This window comes from Salvia miltiorrhiza, chromosome 7, assembly GCF_028751815.1.
Source record: "Salvia miltiorrhiza cultivar Shanhuang (shh) chromosome 7, IMPLAD_Smil_shh, whole genome shotgun sequence".
NCBI classification, from domain to species: domain Eukaryota; kingdom Viridiplantae; phylum Streptophyta; class Magnoliopsida; order Lamiales; family Lamiaceae; genus Salvia; species Salvia miltiorrhiza.
In genome coordinates this window covers 53,656,369-53,670,785 of record NC_080393.1, presented here as the reverse complement: position 1 = coordinate 53,670,785, position 14,417 = coordinate 53,656,369, and the positions used below count along the sequence as shown (strand labels likewise).

Genomic DNA, 14,417 nt, shown 5'->3' with positions numbered 1-14,417 from the left:
TCTAAATAATCCCCCACATCATGCTTAATCTTCCAAAGGTACAAAATCTCATGAATTTTATCAATGCCACAATTAACATCACATATAATCATCAAACAAGTACCAAGCAAAAGCATAGCAAAGATATAACCCCTTGAGACTTAACAATTCTAGAATTAGTATGCTCTTTTGGATTCAACCAAATTCATCATCACCAACAAGTATATATCAATAAAATTATTCAGGCAAGCTCTAAGTAATCCTAAGTAAACTCTAGTAATATTCAGGCAAGCTCAAATAAGAATGAAGAATAAAACTAAAATCAAATTAGAATAAAGAATAAAACTTAGTTTCTAGATATCTGCATCTGAGTTGGGCGCCGAAAACTCTGGACAGGAATTACGCTTGGAGGCTAGAATTCGACGGGCGCCGAATTTGTTCGTGAAATCGCCAAAATTTGGCGACCAACTCGGCGGTCGCCGAGTTGGGCGCTGAGTTGGTCCAAGTAAGTTTTTCTTGCGTTTTTTACCCCACTTCACACCCAGAACACACACTAAGGTAAAAAGGGGCGAAAATTTCGAATTTTAATCTTCCAATTGCTCTCAAACCACTTTGAATCTTCTAAATTCCTTTCATACAACTACTACCCACATCATTAGCTTCCATTCCATCCGATTACTTCGGACTTTCATCCACTTTTCCGGGAGATTCAAGAATTTGGGCGGTGTGCGCGAGTCCAGGGAACCCCCGCAGTCATCACCCGCGGCCGCGGGCGGGACCGCGGGCCTCCTGGCCCGGGTTTGACCATGTTTGACTCGTCCTTTTAACCTCTTTTACCCCATTCTTCTCATTTTTCACTCTCTACTCAACACACCTACGAAAATTACTCCATTCTCCCTTCAATTTGCACTTCCAATCCGACTTTAAGGTATGATTCTCTTGCTATAACTCTTTTAGTTATGAGTTATAAGCATGATTTTGAAAATTTTTACCGATTGTTTTGTGATAATTTACATTCTACATGTTTGTATGCAATTATGGCTCAAAATTAGGATTTTTCCTACATTGTGCTACATTGTTGAATTGATGCTTTTAATTGCTTCTATACATGTCTAGGATGATGGGTCTTTCATTTATTTGCAATTTAATCCATGAATTTATGCTTAATTGACATTTTTGCTTGAGAATTTGCTTGTGTTGGGTGTGGGTAAATGTCTAAGTTTGGGGGGGGGGGAGATTTTGGTGATTGTGGGCTTGATGTTGATGTTATTTGTTGTTTTGAGATGCGTTGTGATAATGTGATGAATTTATGTGCTTTTAGAATAAGAATTTGCCCGTTTCCCGGGCTAATTTGCTTAGTTAAGTTGGTAGTTAAATTGTTATTCTAGTATCTTGTTGTTGTCGTTGTTGTGTCGAATAAAGACTCACACTTGGTTTTCTAGGCACCATTTGCTATGGCTCCACGTGTAACCAAGGGCAAATGAAAGGGGAAGGCCACTACCTCCCGCGCCAACGAGGAGGTTGTCACTCTACGCCACCCCCGATTCTATGGGATAGAGCTTCCTACTCCGGACTCCCGCGAGCATTGGGAGTAGCTTTGTGCCATTCCTCACCGGCAATGCCGGTATATTTGCTCGAAGATTATCGAGGTCATGGGGATAGCCGGAGATATTTGGTCTATGGCGGATAGAGGCGGTTGGCAGCGAGTAATCACCGGGGGATGGCTAGCATACCGAGGGCTCACTCTAGAGTTCCTCTCCACATTCAAGCTCATCAAGTCCAACGGAGCCCCATCAAAAATCTCTTTCCAACTCGGGAATGAGCCTAGAGAGCTAACTATAGATGAATTGGACGAGATATTGGGTTGCCCCCAAGGAGGGGCATACGCCGGTGGGATAGAGTTCAATCCCACCCATATGTGGGAACGATGTATCTTTCGAGACGTGGACGAGATTAGAGGCTATGACTTCAAGCGGTCAAAGGCGGCGTCATTGCGCAACCCGGTTATCCGCCTTACCCAACGGGTCTTCGGGTTCACCTTCCTAGGTCGGGAGAATGTGGGCTTTTGTCGGTCGAATGAGCTTTTACTCATTCAGTGCACCCTCACTCACATGCTCTTATCTATTGGGTGTCTTTTGGCTGACCAATTTGAATCCCAAGCTCACACAAGAGGGGGCAAAATATGCATTGGCGGCATGAGCACCCCTATAGCGACACATCTTGGGGTGACTATTCAAGAAGACCCCATCTCCTGTGACATCCTCCTCGATCGGCGTTGCCTAGTGAAACAACACTTTCTTGCCGCCGGGAGACGGCTTATGTGGACCCTTAAGGGCAACAACAGCAATGTGTACCTCCATTGCCCAATCCGGCCCTTACCACCATCATGGGCCCCGGGGAGGCCACTAACTTAGGCATGCGTCAGCCCGCCCACTTTGCCGCCACCATTGCTCACCTCCAAGGCGCACATGCACAACATCACGACCCCGAGGACGATGAGGAAGAGCATGCCTATGAGCAAGGTGGCCCGATGCCACAAGGGGCACCGGAGCACCAAGCGTGGGGTGCCGGCTTTGAGGAACGGATGATGGGTCGTTTTGATACTTTCCAAACCGCCAACATGCCCCGTTTTGATGCCATCCAAGAAGAGCAAAGGCGGCAATATGAAGCCTTCTTGCAATACCAAGAGGAGGAGCGGCCCCGCTATGAGGAGCACATGCGCCACTTCCATACCTTCCATGGCCCCTTTCCGCCACCGTAGCCGTGCCCGTTACCGTTGTGAGTCCGAGCCAACTTCTCATTCTCTTTTCCTCCAACCTTATTTCCACTGTGTGTGAAATAAGTTTGGGGGAAGGGGGAAAATGGATTAGTTGTCTCGTTTATCTTTTGTTTTTGCGTGTTTTGGTTTTATTTTGTTTTTGTTGTGTTTTGAATAATTGAAAATTTGAGACTTTTTGATGTTTTGGTTTTTGTTGGGATAATAGTAGCAAATTTTGTGAGGATGACTTGTTTGTTATAGGGCTTATGATATGATTGTTGTTTTTGAAAAGAAATTGTTGTGTCTCACTTGTTGATTTTGCATGTAGAGTTTGAACTTGTGACGATGAGCTAAATGTTATACCTCCAAGAACTTGAAAATGAAAATGAGCTTGTGAGAATTGAGCCTTTGATTGTCATACATTTACAATCTCATTTTGTTCTTGAATGTAAATCATTTGAGCATGTGTGTTGATCTCTAGAATTTGCCATGAGTCTTCTCTTGAAAATAAAAGTAGATGTGTTGTTAATATTGAAGTGATTTAAGGCCATCTTTGTTAGCCACTTAACTCAAATTGTATCCAAATTCTCATATGATCATAGTTTACCTTCTTTGTGCCTTATAGCATTTCTTTGAATTAACCAATGATAAAGGGGTAGAACTTAGATTGTTAGTGTTGCTTTGATGAAAATGTATGGAAAATGATTGAAATTGCTTATCAAGCTTTGATTGAGTGAAAATTACTAGTCTCCTATGAGCTCAAAAAGAAAAAAAAAATGAATGTGAATAAAATAGCATAAAGGGGAGTGATTTGCCTTTTGAATCATGGCCATGATAGATATCACTAAAGATGAAAAGATGAAATGTAGGGATTTTGGTTTATGTTTGATAAGAGAAATGGTGAAGTTGATTTGTTCATTATGATTATTTGATCGTGGGATGAGTCACTTTGCCTAAAAACTACTCGTCTTAGCAAAGAGCCCTCATTACAACCCAATGAAAGCCTTTTTTGATCTTTATTTATAACATATTGAAGTATAGAGAGTTAGGATAAACGGCAAGCCTATGGAAGATTATTTCACAAATGTACCACAAGTAGACATGCATTTCAAGAGGTCACAAGTGATGAAGTGTTCAATATTATGGCCTCCAAGCTTGAATCCTCACAAAGGTGAATATTTCAATGATGTACTCAACTCTCAAGTGTTTAGATTGGAAGTGTTTGCACTCAAATTGAATCATGTATGCAATCTTCCATAGGCTTGCCATTTATCCTAACTCTCTATACTTCAATGTGTTATAAATAAAGATCAAAAAAGGCTTTCATTGGGTTGTAATGAGGGCTCTTTGCTAAGACGAGTAGTTTTTAGGCAAAGTGACTCATCCCACGATCAAATAATCACAATGAACAAATCAACTTCATCATTTCTCTTATCAAACATAAACCAAAATCCCTACATTTCATCTTTTCATCCTTAGTGATATCTATCATGGCCATGATTCAAAAGGCAAATCACTCCCTTTATGCTCTTTTATTCACATTAATTTTTTTTTCTTTTTGAGCTCATAGGGGACTAGTGATTTTCTCTGAATCAAATCTTGATAAGCAATTTCAATCATTTCTCATACATTTTCATCAAAGCAACACTAACAATCTAAGTTCTACCCCTTTATCATTGGTTAATTCAAAGAAATGCTATAAGGCACAAAGAAGGTAAACTATGATCATATGAGAATTTGGATACAATTTGAGTTAAGTGGCTAACAAAGATGGCCTTAAATCACTTCAATATTAACAACACATCTACTTTTATTTTCAAGAGAGGACTCATGGCAAGTTCTAGAGATCAACACACATGCTCAAATGATTTACACTCAATAACAAAATGAGATTGTAAATGTATGACAATCAAATGCTCAATTCTCACAAGCTCATTTTCAAGTTCTTGAAGGTATAACATTTAGCTCATCGTCACAAGTTCAAACTCTACATGCAAAATCAACAAGTGACACACAACAATTTCTTTTCAAAAACAACAACCATATCATAAGCCCAATAACAAACAAGTCATCCTCACAAAATTTGCTACAATTATCCCAACCAAAACATCAAAAAGTCTCAAACTTTCAATTATTCAAAACACAACAAAAACAAAATAAAACCAAAACACGCAAAAACAAAAGATAAACGAGACAACTAATCCATCTTCCCCCTCCCCTCAAACTTATTTCACACAAAGTGGAAATGAGGTTGGAGGAAAAGAGAATGACAAGTTGGCTCGGACTCACAACGGTAACGGGCACGGCTACGGCGGCGGAAAGGGGCCATGGAAGGTATGAAAGTGGCGCATGTGCTCCTCATAGCGGGGCCGCTCCTCCTCTTGGTATTGCAAGAAGGCTTCATATTGTCGCCTTTGCTCTTCTTGGATGGCATCAAAACGGGCCATGTTGGCGGTTTGGAAAGTGTCAAAACGACCCATCATCCGTTCCTCAAAGCCGGCACCCCACGCTTGGTGCTCCGGTGCCCCTTGTGGCATCGCGCCACCTTGCTCATAGGCATGCTCTTCCTCATCATCCTCGGGGTCGTGATGTTGTGCATGTGCACCTTGGAGGTGAGCAATGGTGGCGGCAAAGTGGGCGGGCTGACGCATGCCTAAGTTAGTGGCCTCCCCGGGGCCCATGATGGTGGTAAGGGCCGGATTGGGCAATGGGAGGTACACATTGCTGTTGTTGCCCTTAAGGGTCCACATAAGTCATCTCCCGGCGGCGAGAAAGTGTTGTTGCACTAGGCAACGCCGGTCGAGGAGAATGTCACAGGAGATGGGGTCTTCTTGAATAGCCACCCCAAGATGTGTCGCTATAGGGGTGATCATGCCGCCAATGCACATTTTGCCCCCTCTTGTGTGAGCTTGGGATTCAAATTGGTTAGCCAAAAGACACCCAATAGATAAGGGCATGTGAGTGAGAGCGCACTAAATGAGTAAAAGCTCATTCGACCGACAAAAGCCCACATTCTCCCGACCTCGGAAGGTGAACCCGAAGACCCGTTGGGTAAGGCGGATAACCGGGTTACGCAATGACGCCGCCTTTGATCGCTTGGAGTCATAGCCTCTAATCTCCTCCACGTCTCGAAAGATACATCGTTCCCACATATGGGTGGGATTGAACTCTATCCCACCGGCGTATGCCCCTCCTTGGGGGCAACCCAATATCCCGTCCAATTCATCTATAGTTAGCTCTCTTGCTCATTCCCGAGTTGGAAAGAGATTCTTGATGGGGCTCCGTTGGACTTGATGAGCTTGAATGTGGAGAGGAACTCTAGAGTGAGCCCTCGGTATGCTAGCCATCCCCCGGTGATTACTCGCTGCCAACCGCCTCTATCTGCCATAGACCAAATATCTCCGGCTATCCCCATGACCTCGATAGTCTCCGAGCAAATATACCGGCATTGCCGGTGAGAAATGGCACAAAGCTGCTCCCAACGCTCGCGGGAGTCCGGAGTAGGAAGCTCTATCCCATAGAATCGGGGGTGGCGTAGAGTGACAACCTCCTCGTTGGCGCGGGAGGTAGTGGCCTTCCCCTTTCCTTTGCCCTTGGTTACACGTGGAGCCATAACGAATGGTGCCTACAAAACCAAGTGTGAGTCTTTATTCGACACAACAACAAGATACTAGAATAACAACTTAACTACCAACTTAACTAAGCAAATTAGCCCGGGAAACAGGCGAATTCTTATTCTAAAAGCACATAAATTCATCACATTATCACAACGCATCTCAAAACAACAAATAGCATCAATATCAAGCTCACAATCACCAAAATCTTCCCCCCCAAACTTAGACATTTATCCACACCCAACACAAGCAAATTCTCAAGCAAGAATGTCAATTATGCATAAATTCACCGATTAAATTGTAAATAAATGAAAGACCCATCATCCTAGACATGTATAGAAGCAATTAAAACATCAATTCAACAATGTAGCACAATGTAGGAAAAATCCTAATTATGAGCCCTAATTGCATACAAACATGTAGAATGTAAATTATCACAAAACAATCGGTAAAAATCTTCAAAATAATGCTTATAACTTATAACTAAAAGAGTCAGAGCAAGAGAATCATACCTTAAAGTCGGATTGGAGGTGCAAATTGAAGGGAGAATGGAGTAATTTTCGTAGGTGTGTGAGTAGAGAGTGAAAAATGAGAAGAATGGGGTAAAAGAGGTTAAAAGGACGAGTCAAACATGGTCAAAGGACTTTAATTATAGCTCAATACTAATCTTGACGATCCTAATTATCTAGAGTGATCTCCCAACTAGTTCTAGCCCCCTCCCGGACGATTAAAATGGTAGATTACGGGTCATAGTTGCCGTCCCCGGTCAACTTCTAACCTATAACTCCCAATAGCACACAAAGTTCAACATACTCTCACCCAACTCTCAACCTCCCGATTTATCGAATTGATATGTTTCAAACACCTTATCTATTGCAATTATCCTCTCCCGATTCAAATTTCAAATTAGAAATGCATAGAAAGTGGCCAACAATCCATACAAGAAATAAAGCAAGGGTTTGAAAAGATAATGTGCAAAGGAACAAACAAGATTTATATTGAGCACAAATAATCAATCCATTACAATAATCATCTAGCCTAATCCCCAAATCAAAGGAAAATTTAGCCTATCATGTTCAACAACAACCTACCCAATAAAAAAGGAAACATAAATGAAAGAGTGAGAAAGAATGGACAAATCCTATTGAAGAGCTTGCTTCAATCCTCTCTCCTCTTCAATGCCTTCTTCAAATGGTAGCTAGGAGTATTAATAGAGATTTAGGGTTTAGTATGGAGGTAGGAGAGTGTATTGAATGTTAGGGGAGGTGAATGATATGAGGAATGGGGAAAAAAATGAGGTTTAAGGGCTCAAAATCACTATTGGGATCCACTTGGGGAAAACCCCGCCTTTTTCCCGCGGTCTCAGCCCGCGTCCGCGGCATGCAAACGTGGGGAATAATCAGGGGACCCGCGGTCCCAGCTCGCGGCCGTGGGGGTGCGCTGGACTGACGGACGATGCTCGCGGTCCCATCCCGCGGCCGCGGGTGGTGGCCGCGGGCGATGGTCTTCCCACGGACGCGCGGCCGCGACCTCCTGAGCACGGCTGACTTTGTCGGCCCCGTTCTCCCTCGTCCGAGCTCTGATTCGGGCGCCGTTCACACTCATGGATTCCTCTCGTGACGTACTTCGATACTATGCCCTCACAATTATCCAATTAACTCTTAATTTGCCCTGAAAATACTCAAAAACTATACCAAGCAATCAAGACTTCATAAAACTCAAAATTGGGATACAAACACATATTAGCAATCAATTCATGGGGGAAAATGACAACAATTCATGCGATATTAAGGTACGAAATCCATGTTTGTCAGGTATCACTCATTTCAGATGATGACCGGACTAGATTTCAAAAGATTGCAAGGAAGGGGATTGAGATCACGCGCTATGCCGACCATGATCTTCTTCGGGAGATGGGTATCTTTGAGGACGTGCGAGATTTGTTCTACCATGTCGGGTGGACTTATATCTTCAATGGTGGATGACCCACCTATGAACGAGCGACTTTGGAGATCTTAAGCACGTTGGACCAGGCGGTTTTTAATCAATCCAAACCAAGCAGGATTTCGTTTCAACTTAACAACATTTGGGAGACCGATGTCCCTGTGACAGAGATCACTACGACGTTAAATTGCAGAGTGGGAGGTTACATCGTATATACGATTGGAGCAGAGTTCAACGCCACATCATTCTGGAGAGAGATAGCATTGCCTAGCGCCGGTTCATTTGTTTCAGGGACATCAAATGCAGCTGACATTCGGAATCCTGTCCTAAGGATGACACACCGCATTCTTGCTCATACGGTACTTGCTAGGAAGGACAACAGCCACGTGACGCAGCACGAGCTATTTATCATTTGGGGGATGCTTACACGCACACCACTGGATTTAACCCAAATCCTACTCAAGCACTTGTTTAAGGCGTCAAAGGCCAATGCAGGAGTTATCACGATAGGAGGGATGCTTACACCCCTCGCGCGCCACATTGTCCCGCACTTGCTACATGGGAACCGTTAGCGGGTGATATGCTACTCAGTGGTCACCGTATGGTTCGCATGAGATTCCTGTCGAGGGCCCTACCACCATTTAAGTTGGTGCAGAATGAAGGTGACCACTTCCCTCTGCCAAACCCGACTCTCACCCATGTGGGCGGGCGCTTTGAGACCCAAAATTAGCTGATGAACACAGGCGCCCATGTGAGAGCTATAGCAGGTGAGCAGGCAGCCGAGCAGGACCCTCAGCATGTGAATGATGAGGAAGAAGAACAAGAGGAGCCCGCGGCAGCAGGAGCACAGGGAGAACAGGGAGCTCATTTTGATGTCACTGAGCTCACCGAGAGGATGCAGCAGTTTCAGGCCTTTGCCGAGCAACAAGAGGCGCAACTTACTGTTATGCGCACAGACGTCACGGCAGTTCGCCTGCAACAGCAAGCCATGGATGTTTATCAGCGTGAGCAGTTTGCTCATTATGACGCTTTTGAGACGTATGCACGTGCGGAGTTCAGTTGGCAGGCGACTTTTGAGGCCTGGCAACGTGCAGAGATGGAGAGACGGCAACAGGAGCATGCTAGGCAGATGGCGATGCATGAGGAAATCATACGACAGTTTTAGGAGTTCCAGATGAGACAAGGAGGATCGCCATCTTGAGTGCATTGTAAGTATGTGCTCCTTAATAAGTTTGGGGGAGGGGGATGGAGATTGGTTATGGTTTGCATTTTTTTTGTTTAGCATAGTTTGTTTTGTTCTTTTTGCTGCTTTGTGGACGTATTCGTACTATAAATTTTTGGGTTTTTACCTAAATTGATATATTCTCAGACATATTCCATATTTCCTTTGCTTTTTGAATGTTTAGTACTCCAGTTTGTTTGTTGGTAAGGTGCCTATGAGGAGTTCTGCAAAAAAAAAGGTAATTCCCGATTTTTCTTGACTTTGTGACACGATTTGAACTGACGTATGTGATTGATGAGTATAATTTTGCCTTGACTTTTGGAGGTTGAACAAGCTTGTGAGGGATTGAGCCTTAACTGCCCATATTTGCAGTTTGTTCTTTATTTTGAGTGTTGTCGTGCATGAAGTGCACTTCTAGAACTTGCCATGGTTCTTGTTGTGCCCAAGAGTTTGAGATGATTTTAGGCCATTTTTTCGTAAACCACGTTATATCCCAAACACTTTCCTAAAAATATTATTCCCTTATTAACCGTGTTTGAGCCTTTTTAAGCTTTGATTCTTTAACCGGATGATAGGGGGTGATGGAATATATGGGGATCATTGTGTGGTATTTGTTGTGGGTTGTTAAATACGGGGTGAAACATGATACTAGTCATTCTTATAAGCTCTAGAAAGAAAAAAAAAAATAATGATGAAAGTTGGTTGAGAAAGTCGAGTGTATAATTAAAAATTTCATGGATAGTCGACTTTGTTTGTTACTAGAAAAGTAAAAGCATAAAAGAATGTCTAGTTTTGATTTATGATGATTATACCCATTGGTTTGTGTTGATTATGGAGGTATTATTAGGTGGAAGATGGAATTTATTCCATGCTTGAATGATGAAGTTATAAGGTTGGTGTAATCAATTTACTTTGAGTCACTTAGCCCAAAATTCCCTACCTAATCCAATGTCCCTACATTAGAACTCGATATAAAGACCTATTTGATCTTACTCTTGGCACACTTTTAGCGATGGAGATTTGAGACAATTGGCAAGCCTATGGTAAGTAATCTACATTGCACGGGTTTCGATGAAAAATACACGTCATTTTCCATAAATTTTGAGTTGAGTGAAACACTTTTATCCTGAGAGTCAATTGTTGGAATGTCAAGGTTGAATTTGTCATTGATTATGCTTGTTGGTAATGATTGTGTTCATGTGTTGAGGATTTGAGGGAATTCAAAAGTTTTATTTTTCTGAGGCATCGATGATCCAATCATCTTACCCATTCGTATTTATTGTTTTGTTCTTCTCGTTGTTCGAGGATGAACAACATCTTAAGTTTGGAGGAGTTGATAAACACTCATTTTGCATGGTTTATATTCTGCAGTTTAAGTCGATTTTACGCCCGTTTTATTATTGTTTGGAGTTCATTGTATACTATTTCATAATTTCACGGTCGGGTGTAGTTTTGGCTGTTTTGATGCAGGAATGAGTGGTATTGGAGCATGGATTGTAAGGAACGTGCTTAAGAGAAGAGTTTTGAGAGAATCGAGCCCGAAAATCGAGAAAAGACGAAGATTCTGAGGTCAGGACGAGTAGGAGGAAAATCGGCGGTCAAAGGAATTGATCGCCGAATTTCGGCCGTTTGAAGAACAAAAACGGCGACCAACTCGGCGATCGCCGAGTTGGCCGCCGAGATCCCTGGATGAATTTTGTGCTTTATGGAGAAAATTCGGCGACCGCCGAATTTATGGTGTTTCAAGGGTAAATTCGGTAACCTGATCGGCGATCGCCGAACAGGCCGCCGTTTTGTCCACGTGTTTTTAAGTTGTCTGCGTTTTTCCCTTTTTCAATTTTATTTTCGAATTAGAACTCTGTGTTTTACCCTAAGACTATAAATAGGTCTTCTTTTGACCTATCTAGGGTTCCCAGCTTTTATTTTCAGTTTCATAGCTTTAGATTTTATTGCTTTCCAGTTCTTAGAGCATCGGATTTTGATTTCTGCAAGATTGAAGATTCAAGCTGTTATATTCATTTACTACGGTTTTATATAATTTAGTTTTTACAATTGCTTTCTTATTTATTATGTTTATGTTTTCTTTTGCGATGTCTGGCTAGTTCTTTTATCTGAACCTAGGGTTTGTACAAAGTTGTTCTAATATGTGTGTTTGATTTGTTGATATCAATTTGCCCTCCAACTTGTGATTCATGATTCCTGGTGTCTGTTTTCTTGTGAATTACCTGATCAATAATTTACACGTCTAGCAATTCAGTTTGAGTCTTGAATGCGATAATTATTCAGCCGTTTCAGGAATGCATGATATAGTGTTAGCCTTGAGTATTGAATGCGACAGGCGAAGCTATAGGAAGCTATTTTTATGTGCTATTTGGAGTTAATTTATTCCTTGGAGTCTTGAATGTGAAAAGGGGTAAATTAATCTACGTTCATAGGTGTTCGTTAGATAAGCTTGTGAATAATGTAGTGATATTTCATCAGGGTTGGATTAAATTGGTAATTGAATTAATAGATTGAATGCATGTGTTTGAGTAACGATAGTACATCCCTAGGGTCAGAGTCTTTTATTATTTGAGTTTTTATCATATTTTATTTGCTTTGTTTTGATTTTAGTTTTATTCTTCATTCTTATTTGAGCTTGCCTGAATATTACTAGAGTTTACTTAGGATTACTTAGAGTGATTCGTTATAATAGTCCCTGTGGATACGATATTCGACTTGCTGTTTCTGTGCTACGATTACACTGTTTAGTTGCAGTTTTTGTTGTTAAGAAATTAGGAAACAACACATTAAAAGTAAAAGTCAAAGCAGCAGCCCCAAACTTCACGGCAATCCATCAATCCATGCAGTTCAGACCACGTCCAAGCGGAATGGGCACACCGTCCAGTGCACAGCTCGACAGCTTTTAATCTTTACCACTTCAACCTTCAAAATTCTTCTCAAAATCATGTCTTTTCTTTAAAACTTATCAAATACCATCAAAATTCATATAAGATCAGAATTCATGTCCTAAAGATGATATTTAACACAAATTAAGCACATCAATCATACCAAAAGCCCCTAAATAAATGCGTATAAATACGCCTAATCAGCGGGACGAGGTTTTTGCTGATTTCTATAACAAGTGGCAACATGAGTACTTGGTATGTTTGCATCTGATACAATCTTGTTTTGCTACGACACTGTAATATGTGAAGAGATAAACACATGTAAAAAAACTTAAATATACCCATGCCCTAGTTCGAAGTCACCGATATCTACAAATATTTTTTTAGGATACCTACGAATGGTTAATTAGTATAACATTATTTACCCATGCCCTAGTTCAAAGTCACTGATATCTACAAATGTTTTTTTAGGATATCTATGAATGGTTAATTAGTATAACATGATATAGGCAAGCTCGTTTTAGCTCTGCTTTTGCCATAAGTTACAGTAATTGATTGTCACTTACTTTTTCTCTCATAAAACATAAACATACGCATCCGAGTTCAATTTTTTTCGTTTTACAGGTTATAAATAAGTGGTTTACCCTCCAAGCCATGTCGAATATACCCGGGAACATTGCAAATGTTCGTAAACTGTTGGACCACCCTGCTTTTGACATCCGTAATGCCAATAAGGTCAGTAAAACCCAAGCGTATTCCTTTAGTTTACGATGATTTCTTTCAGTAATTTTGTAAAATCGTAAATAGGTGTACTCGCTCATCGGAGGATTCTGGCTACAAATTTTTGGGCGAAATGGTGGTACAGCTCGACAACATATATCCTCAGGTCTGGTTGAAACGAACTTTCCCTCCCAAAACATGATCTTGTATTTAGCTTTTATGCCATATTGCTCTCTTCCAACAATTTATCGTGAAATTTGTATCTTGTCGAATAGGTGGCTTCACGGATGGTATCAGCCTTCTCTACATGGAAACGCTATGATGAAACCAGGCGAAATCTTGCTAAGGTTTGTATGTCTTAAACACGATTTTGAGAGATCTTTGAATTTCTGGTTCTGCTTTCGCGTTATGCTAAATATTTCTGCTTGTCGATTCTGGTAGGCTCTACTGGAAATGATACTAGCTGCAAACGGGCTGTCCGAAAATGTGTTTGAGATTGCATCCAAGAGTTTAGCTGCTTGAGGTAATGGAACCATTGTGATTTGTGGCATTTAGAAACTTGTGGTTTTTATTATCTGCTTTCTGCAATATTAGCTGCATGATTCACAATGACAAAGAAGTATAGTATTTTATTTATGATAAAAACCTGTTAAAGAGGATGTATGATTATAGTATTAATCTTATTGTTCATGTATGCATGTTTATAATAGCGTGCTTAAAACTTTACAAATCAAGACCATGTATATTACTCCCTCCGTCCCTTTAAAGTTGGCCACATTCTTTTCGGCACGGAGATTAAGAAATGTATTGTTATGAGTTAATTAAGTTGTCCACATTTTTAAATGACTTGTGTTTATCTTAATTGCTTAATTAGTAAATCTCCCAACAACCACTACAAATCTGCCAGCAACTCGCTGCCGCCGGCGACCGGAGCACCACCACCACCGACCACCCTCAGATTCAAGAGCACCACCCTCAAATCTGAAAACAACCACCACCACCGTCGCTAACAACCACCACCCTCAAATTTGAAAACAACCACCACCACCATCGCCAACAACCACCCTTCTCAAATCTGAAAACAACAACCACCCTCAATCTCCAAACCCTAAAAATTCAAAATTTCCCCCAAAATCAAACACGTAAAATCCCCCAAAATTGAAGATCAGATGTCGTCCTCATCGAGCCCGAAAGAAGCGGCGCCGCCGTGGCTGGAATTGTCGCGGGAGATAACTTTGATCGCAGCCCTAACCCCTAAAATCGCGTGGTTGGAGAAGATGAGCCGCCACGTA

The 14,417-nt window shown here is 41.6% G+C and overlaps 2 protein-coding genes across 2 annotated transcripts in view; both read left to right on the top strand.

Annotated features, from left to right (window-relative positions):
* The window catches only part of LOC130994894 (uncharacterized), a 1,167,164-nt gene that overhangs the window by 946,824 nt on the left and 205,923 nt on the right, over window positions 1–14,417 (top strand). The window lies entirely within an intron of this gene.
* LOC130994972 (puromycin-sensitive aminopeptidase-like) lies at window positions 12,994–13,750 on the top strand. Its single transcript, XM_057920189.1, has 4 exons — window positions 12,994–13,140; window positions 13,213–13,291; window positions 13,401–13,472; window positions 13,567–13,750. Exons 1-4 carry the CDS (start codon window positions 13,088–13,090, stop codon window positions 13,645–13,647), a joined length of 285 nt encoding a protein of 94 aa, XP_057776172.1. The 5' UTR covers window positions 12,994–13,087; the 3' UTR covers window positions 13,648–13,750.

Bases quoted from the DNA above. Each gene is read 5' to 3' on its own strand.
- LOC130994972 (XM_057920189.1), top strand. From the start codon at position 13,088: ATGTTCGTAAACTGTTGGACCACCCTGCTTTTGACATCCGTAATGCCA. The intron at 13,141-13,212 runs GTCAGTAAAACC...AATCGTAAATAG, and splicing joins ACATCCGTAATGCCAATAAG to GTGTACTCGCTCATCGGAGG. The intron at 13,473-13,566 runs GTTTGTATGTCT...CGATTCTGGTAG, and splicing joins CCAGGCGAAATCTTGCTAAG to GCTCTACTGGAAATGATACT.